Source organism: Malania oleifera, chromosome 10 (assembly GCF_029873635.1).
Source record: "Malania oleifera isolate guangnan ecotype guangnan chromosome 10, ASM2987363v1, whole genome shotgun sequence".
Taxonomy (NCBI): domain Eukaryota; kingdom Viridiplantae; phylum Streptophyta; class Magnoliopsida; order Santalales; family Ximeniaceae; genus Malania; species Malania oleifera.
Window position 1 is genome coordinate 68,364,419 of NC_080426.1, and position 9,271 is coordinate 68,373,689.

The following is a 9,271-nucleotide window of genomic DNA, read 5'->3' on the forward strand; positions in this document are numbered from 1 at the left end:
GGAAAGAATATGACCTTGAGCTCTCTCTTCAAGTCTGCCCAATTATCAATTACACAACTTTCATTTTAAACTTCTCTGTACTTGGTACGCCACCACAGTTTGGCATCACTAACCGAGTACATGGTCATAGTATTCTCCTTTGCCTGTTCTAAGGTCATCCTCACAATGTGAAAGTACTGTTCCACATCGAACAAGAAGTTCTCTAACTCCTTGGCATCTAGGGCACCCCCATACGTCTTGGGTTCTGGTACCTTGGTCTTGCTAACTCCTGGAGTGTTGGAGTTTCCCATTGCAAGAACCATCAGATTCACCTTTGCATCTAGATCAACTATCCGCTACTGCAAAGTTTCAACTGTATGGTGAAAGTCCTCTGACATGTCGCCTATCAAACCTGCTTGATGTTTTTGTGATCCCATCACTTCACCAACAAGTTCTCTCATCTAGGCCACCTTCACGGCCACAGTATTGGTTGTTGCCTCAACTTGTGTTTCAAGCATGATAATCCTCTTATCATTGTTTCGTGTCATGGTCACTTGCCAAAGCTTTCCAAATCCCAAAACGAAGGCAATCGAATTTACGTAGCAACTCAACCTTGGGTTCTGATACCAAGTGTCACGGTCCGACTATTTTCATTCCCTTGTGAAGGGTCGTGCGGCGCTAGCTAAAACACTTTTTTTTAACTAGCTAACCTATTGTTCACCAACATTCATCCACGAAACACTTTCCTTAGCATTCAATCAAATGGCAGCGGAAACAGTAAACATTCATGAAAGTTATGGCAAGCAACCAGTAAACATAGAAGCAAACGTAATTTATTGACAACACCTCCGTTGACATTGTGTGCTTAGAAAGGGAGGCAAGTAGGCTAAACATGTTGATAATAGTTAGTGAGTTTTACAATGACTAATGAACACTCACCCTCCCCTAAAGAGGTTTTTATGTAATTATCATCCTGACACTAGGAAACATTAAAGTAACCGAGAAGTTATACTACCTTATTTGGCATACAAAGACACTATTAGCAGAATATAATCCTACACTAGTATTTACATGATGGAAACTCATCCCAAGTACACCAGATAAGTGGTCACAGGCAAGCATAATGCCCTAAACAAGCTTAACTCGTGACACTTAATCACGTAATTCCTTGCGTTGGTTTTATTTCTTTCATATATACTGTGTGGTTGTGTTCTGTAATTGGTCTTTCACTAATTACTGCATTTGATTGATTCAACATTTTTCTGTGCAAATACAATTTATACTACAAAGTAGTAAGTGAAACCATGATGTACAGGCAAGCATATATACACGCAGTACTTTTCAGAAATGTGATATACAGTGAGACATGCACACATTTGTCCTCATCATTTCTCCGTGGATGCCAATTAAACTCGCGTGCCTTACCATTTTTCACATGCAATATGCGAATTCACAAGCCTAATGCACACCTTGTTGAGCACATGAAGGCAAATCAAGACGAACACACCTCCAAATGCAGCAACATGCGGCACTGACCTTCCTGACGGGGAATTTCTTATCAAATAAACAGAATCCAAAGTTACAAACACCCAGCTCGACCCTTCCAACACAGACCCGATCACAACAGTTTTCCAACGGGTCTCTGCAGACACAACCCTGCAGAAAATCCTCAAACCCAGAGTACCCACAACCGCAAATGTAGTCACGGAGGTCCCCCTGTACCTCACCAACTTTCCCCCCACAACCAAAGCCTCTTTCCTGCACACACAAGAAGCGCACTCCCCAGAAAATGCCGATAACATTAAGGCATCGAGACCGGTGTAATATGGCAAAATGATGGAGTCCAAGTACAGACTTGCATGCAGAATACCAGATATGGTTGATGCCTCGAATAGCGCAAATTTCATGGCTGTGTCGTTACGGGCTTCATGCTCGAAAGCGAGGGCTGAGATGTGAATCAGCTGCAGGATCGCAGGGCCGATTAGCGGAAGAGGAAACATGGTGTTGATGCTGTGGCCTCTGGCCAGGGCTATGAGAATGGCTGGGAGGAAGACTGGGCCAGAAGGCAGCAGATACCTCCTTGATTGGGTTAAAGTACAAGAAGTTGGATTTCTGCCTTGCGATATTCTGTTTACTGTGAAGACGAGTGTGGCCATGTAGGTGGCTGCCGTGAAGATGAGCACTAGTAAATCCATAGAAGGTGGGTAATTCTCTGCAGGGTAAGTGGTGTCGCAGAAGTAATGATAAGGGCAGTTGATTGTATCCATTGTTTCCTCGAGTTGCCATCTAATGCATTTGAAGAATGCTGCGGGGATATCATGTTCTGGGGATATTCCAGTTTGGAATTGAAATGATAGCTTCTGCGGATACAATATTTGCTTGTTCATTGTGTGGCAGCTGCTGGTCTAGTTGCTATTCTTTGAGAACCATATATGGAGGGTCATGCTGCCAATTGAATAAAATAAAATAACGTGTTTTCCCCTTCTGTCAGTTGAGCCATTGCTTTTGCATAAGGTGAATGGATGAAGGAAGTCCAACTAATAACTATTTTCCTTTTTCCTTTTCAAAAAAATGGCTTTGATTTTATGTTTTTCACGAGATAAAATAAAAGCTTGTATTAAAATGTTGCTTGTATATATAAATCATAATTTGTTGCCTGAGAAAGAAAAATAAAACTTTTCCTCTGTTTTTAATTCAGTCAGCAGAATTCTCATGCTGACGTACTTTTGCGGTAGGAAAGCAAATCTAATTTCTAGCTATTGGAAAATTATTTTTTATATATATATGTATGTTATATGTGTATATATGGAGGTTGGGTTGCAGCTTGATTTCGAATTTTTGAAGCAGGGAGTTCGGTAGGTGACTGCAGCTGATAGCTCGATTTGATGAAGGGTCAGCTATCAGCTGGAAGGGGCACATCATTTTGTTACCTACCTCATTTTAGGGCACTGTTTTGTTTACAAAATGCCACTTTGGTTTTCTTAAATAATGAGGTCAGGAAATCATCATACGCATCACTAGGTTAAAACCTACAGTACAATGGGATAAGTAACTAAATTTTTTAGCCCCCGGGCACATGGCCAGGTGGCAAGGGCGAGGTCGGGAGGGCCGCCTGGCGGTATTACCCCAAGTTCGAATCTAGTTGATGCCCTTGAGGAGCCAACGGATTTCCCTTGGATGGGTAAGCTAAGAGGTCCTAAACTTGGCTTAGAGGGGGGCCACTTGTCAGTATAACCTTGAGTTTGATTCCTACCACTTGTGCTGCATATCCAGATTTACCTCCTACGTGATGATTGGGGACTCGGCTGGCGCAGGCATGAGACTAGTCTTGGGAAGGGTTGGCACCACCCAGTGAACCAAGGAAACCCGGCATAATAAAAAAAAAAAGTAGCTAATTTTTTTTTTCAAAAAAGATCTAATCTTATATTATGCTAACATATATAAAATTTATCTAAGGAAAAATAGAAATATTTATAAAAATTTGTATATCTTTTGTGATCTTTATATATATATATATATATATATATATATATATATATATATATAAGTACAAATAGCGTAAATTATTTTATGGACAAAAATATCATTATCTTTTAAAAGAAAGATTAAAAACTCTTAAAATGTATTTATAGATAATTTTTTGGATGAAAGTATCCTTATTTCTAAAAGTACAAACGATATAAATAATTTTGTAAACACAAATACAATAATCTTTTAGAAGATAAGTATTTATAAGAAAAATAAATTCAATAACAATAGATACATCTATGTTTAAAAATCTTATTTTTCAAATAGGTCAAGATTTGGATCTAAAAAATTCATTTCATTAAAAATAAAATAAAATAAATGTAATGGTTTTATAAATTTTAAATAACTACATCTCAAAATAAAATAGTTAAATTCATCTCATGTCTTCCGTTATTGTGAAGTGTTTAAAATCCTTTAGATAAGTAATAATGTAATTTCTTAAAGAAAAAATATAAAAAATGAAACTAGAGATCTAAAAGTATTCTCCAAATAATAAAGTTCAAATTTATTTAAAACTTAAATAATTCATTAATTGCTCATTAAATAAATAAAAAATAATAATTAACATTTTTGTAGAAAACACAATTAAGAAAATAAAAAATTTATTAATATTTTTATGAAAAGAAATCACATATTGAAATTTTTATAACCTCGTGTCATTAATTTTTATGAATAGCTTTAAATATTTGTACTTTAATATTTGTTTATTAAAATATGTTAATAAGTAATTAATCCATTTTAAAAATTTATAAAATTTTTAAAAAGATTCTACCTAATATTATTCATATAAAATTGCATGGAACGCACATGAGAAATTGAAATATTTATACAAAATTGATGTCTTATGAGATCTTTGTGTGTGTGTGCGTGTGTGTGTGTGTGTTTATTGTAATTCATTTTGTGGACAAAAAGTATCGTTCAAAAACTAAAAACTTGCAAAAGATATAATTGTAAATTAACTTGTGGACAAAACTATCATTAGTTTTAAAAGTAATTTCTATAAGACCTATAGTAAAATTTTATACTATATATACAAGTATGGATGGTATAAATCATTTTATTAAAAAAAATTCTTATCTTTTGAAAGTAAGACCAAATAATCTTAAAAGAAAAGTAATTTTCTATTATATATATACATATATATATATATATATATATATGTAGACACACACTTACACACACACACAAAGTAAATTCAATCAAAGTTAGATGAAATTACATTTAAAATATCTAAAAAGTTAATGTTTGAGAGTAAAGAAAAAACTTTTATTCCCTTAAAACGTAAAGTGAACAAATATTATGTATAGATATCTATATCTATATCTATACTTTATGTTGACATGGGTTTTAAGGACCCATTTGGGTTACCAACAATTGGTGACCATTTTGAAAGCAAATAAGTATAGACTATCGAAACCATGCATTGGTTAATCTAACTTGTCTTTTAATTTTTAAAAAAGAAGTTGTCACTTTATTTTATTTTTGACAAGCCAAAGTAAAGGAAAACCTTTTGAAAAAATTAGGTTAGTGAGTACAATTGTGTACAGGGAAGATAATACTTTAAATTCTCTTTTTTTTCGGAATTCAAAGGGTTAGCACCCTAAAACAGTCATTCCATTGAATTTTTATTGTGTTTACCTCGTATGATAACAAATTAGGGAAACGAATTGTGCTTTCAAGTTAAATTTCAGGCATTATATTTTTCAAAAGAACAATGGTTAAACCTGATGAAGATTGACTAAAGATCACCTTAAAAGTCACAAGTCATGAAAAATATAAGCTTACTGAAGTATTGATCAAGTTTGGATGATGTTAAAGCAATACGACATGAAAACTTAGGACTTAAATATATATAATGTTTCTAGGAGTCTCATGTAAGTACTTTTAAAACTTCAAATTTCTGATTGAAGCTCTTAGGAATTAATATCAAACTTAGAGACCTGCTTAAGAATCTGGAATATATTTTTATAAAGTCTAAAATACTTTTTCAAAGATAATACAAACAAGTTTTAGAATCGAAATATGAAAAACATCGAGTCGCATAGTGTTCATGCAACTGAGGTTTATTACTCAGGCGACTAAATTGTTACTGCTAGCGTAGAAGAAATCCGAACATAAGTTCAGGCGACTGAGCTCATGAGTTTAGGCGACTGATATGCTATTGCCAGTTCTGGAGCACTTATTCTAAATGGTTCAGGCGACTGGATGTATAGTTCAGACGACTAAAGTTTGTGCTTTAAACTTTCAAACATCATTGATTTCTTTCCAAAATTAAAAGATATGGTTTCCAAACTTGCGTAAAACTGTAAGAAATTCTCCTAATCTATATAAAGGTTATTATACGTGCATTAGGGGAACTAATACTTAGGCAACACATTGAAATTCATACTATTCTTCTTGATTCATACTTTGAAATAGTAGTTGTGCGTATTCTTGAACACCAATTGAATTCTAATTCAATGCTATGAAATTCTTATACCACATATCAGAATACCTTCAAAATATTTCTAAGCTTCAATTGCAATTTATTGATTAAGAGTGCATAGTTTTTATTATTGTACAAAATATGCTCTGCTGTGAAAGTATTCAAGTTGTACGAACAAATTGATTTGCTATTTTTGTAATCTGATGACTCGAGGATAGAGTTGTTACCTAGCGAGAGGGTGTTGTTAGCTTTGGTGCAACCCCAAGAGGGGGGGGGGGTGAATTGGGTATTTAAAATTTATCACTTAGGTTAAACTAAAAAAATATTATTACTTAACCTAGGGTCTGTCTATGCAAATGTAAACCCAATCATTCACAATATAATATATACGTGTAGTAAATAAATTGCAAAAATGTAAAGAACACACACGATATGTTATCGGGGTTCGGCCAACTGTGCCTATGTCCCCGTTTTGGCTAACAAGCACAAGGATTACCACTATAGGCTCACTTAACGGGTGGAGCGGCACCTAAACAACTAGGTCAATTAGCACAGAGCTGACCTCAATCTTTACAACTAGGTCAATTAACACAGGGCTAACCTTAACCTACATAATCCTTCCCGGGCTGAATTACTACCCCCTCAGGCCACGCCTAGAAATACAACAGTAAGTTCGCAATAAAATTGGTACAGTGATTATGCTTTCATGTAAAGCAGATATGTACCAAAATACAGCACAAACAAATATGAACTCACAGATGATATAGATTTAATGCTCAGATGAGATCCAATATGTAAACTCTCTAAGATGTGTGAGTGTATGTATATGTGAGAGTTCAACCTTTGATTCAAGATAAGATATTCAACACACAAATGATCAAAGGAAGTTTAACACAATCCAAATCAAATATCTCAAGGATATTCTAAATATAAAGCACAATAGATATTTTGGATTGAAGCTAGCAAAAACAATATCAAGGATAATATGCAAGCTTGTGTAAAATAATATTTTTGCAAATCAAAATCCACAAGTTTGATGAGTTTTGCAATCAAGATGCAAAGACTCACTAGCTATAAGGGTATTCCCACTCAAAGATTTATTGTTTAAATCGGGGGAAAAAACCCTAGCTAAGAACTCTTAATGAAAATGAATCAATTAACAAGCAAGGAGAGTTTTAGCAATGTAGAACACATAATAACACTCTTGGGAACTTGATCTATTAAGGGAATAGCAAGAGTATATGGAAGTAGTATGGGCTAAATGAGATTTTGAAAGTTTGAGAGAATTTTTGCTTAATGATCTTACTACTCAATCTTTAATTTTGCAAATGAGAAGATATATATAGGCAAGGGCAAAATTATGACCGTTGGGGATTCAGTGGACATTATTAGAAAAGTTTAAAACAATTTTAGAAAAACTAACCCAGTTTACCCTTTTTAATTTTAAGTAAAACATAATTTACCCAGCGAGATTCGGGTGCTCGGTCTAAGGTTCGGATGCCCAAATAGACACACTAAAAAATTCATTTTTTAAAGGTTCGTGTGCCCGAATTAAGGGTCGGTCGGCTGAACGGAAGATAGAATGTTTTTGTCCGCGGTTCGGGTGCCCAGATACAAGTTCGGTTAACTGAATTAGCAAGTTCAGTCGCCTGAGGGCTTTTTGAACGCGAAGGTTCGAGCGCCCGGGTTGGTGAAAAGTTCTTAGGTCAGGGATTCAGTCGCCCGTCGACAATAGGTTCATTTTAGGTTATGTCGCCCGAAGCCAAGTCAACATGTTGACTTGTCCACGGTTCAGGCACCCAAGGCATTTTGAACGCCACAAGTTCGGTCGCCCAACTTCTCTTAAGATTTTCAATTATGTCCAATTTTTGCTTCAATTAATTTCCCTGATTATGTAAGTGATATGGGGACTTATTAGTGCATATGTTTTGGGACCTAAGGTATTTTCAAGTACGCCCAAAAACCTGGCGTCGGTCGACCAAAGGGTGCCCTAAGGTCATTCGGTCCCTATGGTCTTGTTGAGCATTAAATCCTATTATGCATGTAGATGCATTATTACAGACCATATGAATTATTACAGACTAATATAAAAATGAATGCAAATACAATTGATAATAGGTCTTCATTCCTTTTGCTTCTCCAAGGGCTATCAATGAAGTTTGATCTTCATAGTCCGTATGACTTGCTTAAGTTCCTACCAACAGTGCACGCTAAGGATAGACCTATTCAAGAAGTTTAGTGTACAAGTGAGAAACATTGGTTTTGTCATAATCAAAACAGGATCAGACTCATAGAGTTAACAGGTGTTCTCCTTAGAGAGGGGTCTCCACCTTCCACTGAGAGAGACTGCTCCACCTATTGAACAGAGTGGGTAAAGGAAAATCCTCACAGCAAGTTACTTGGGGTAAGGACATAGGCGGGAAGCCGAACCTTGTAAAAAATTCATGTGTTCAATCTTTTTTCACTATCTCTTTAAAATTTGCACTTGAAAACTGCAGTGTGCCCTTGAATTATTGGGAAATTTTGTTGAATGCTGAATTTGGATTTGGATCTCTTTGAATAAGTTTATTGGATTGTTATTGCTTTGGATGGTTTAAATTTTCAAATGAAATTCAAACAAGCGCTGGAACTCGGAATTAAGTTTTAGTTGGCCGAGGTAAAGCTATTTTGGTGAGTTTACTGTTGAAACATAAAAAGCTTTCTAGCTTAAGTTATATTGCTAAATATTTTCTTAAATACATACTTGCTTATTGTTTGAATTCAGGGTTGATTGTTGAACTTGCTGAAGGTAAAAATTCAGATTGTGTTTTTAAATATCATATATTCCTAGGATTGTCTATTGGTATTGTCATTCGCTGCCTAGTTGATTTTGATTGTGATTGAGATTAATTTAAAGGTTTAAAATAAACCAAGCTTTTGTGTAATAAAATTTTAAATACCCAATTCACCCTCCCTCATGGGATTACACCATTACTTTCAATTGGTATCAAAATCTAGGTTGTAGCAAATCCAAATAGGTAGTTACACAAAGATCATAATGGCAAACATAGGTGTATCCCCAATCGGTGAAGGGCAATCCTTATCTAGACACATGATTTTCTACGGCGTGAATTACACTTTTTGGAAACAACGAATGAGAATATTTTTACAAACCATAGATTTAAGGGTCTAGAAAGTGGTAACACAAGGGGACTATGTTCCTTGTAAAACTATAGAGAACAAGGAAGTTCCCAAAGAAGAAAAAAAAAAAAAGTGAAACAGACATGAAATTTTTGCAAATACACTCTAGTGCTATGAATGCCTTATATTGTGCGTTAGAAGCAAATGAGTTTATGTTGA

At 35.0% G+C, this 9,271-nt stretch overlaps 1 protein-coding gene across 1 annotated transcript; it reads right to left on the bottom strand.

Moving 5' to 3' along the window:
- Positions 1-1,203: 1,203 nt before the first annotated feature.
- Positions 1,204-2,407, bottom strand: LOC131166811 (uncharacterized). The gene has a single exon (XM_058125397.1). The coding sequence runs from the start codon at positions 2,364-2,366 to the stop codon at positions 1,401-1,403; it is 966 nt and encodes a 321-aa protein (XP_057981380.1). The 5' UTR covers positions 2,367-2,407; the 3' UTR covers positions 1,204-1,400.
- Between the last annotated feature and the right edge of the window lie 6,864 nt (positions 2,408-9,271).

What these genes read in the sequence shown, in the direction of transcription:
- LOC131166811 (XM_058125397.1), bottom strand. Translation starts at nt 2,366, where the DNA reads ATGAACAAGCAAATATTGTATCCGCAGAAGCTATCATTTCAATTCCAA.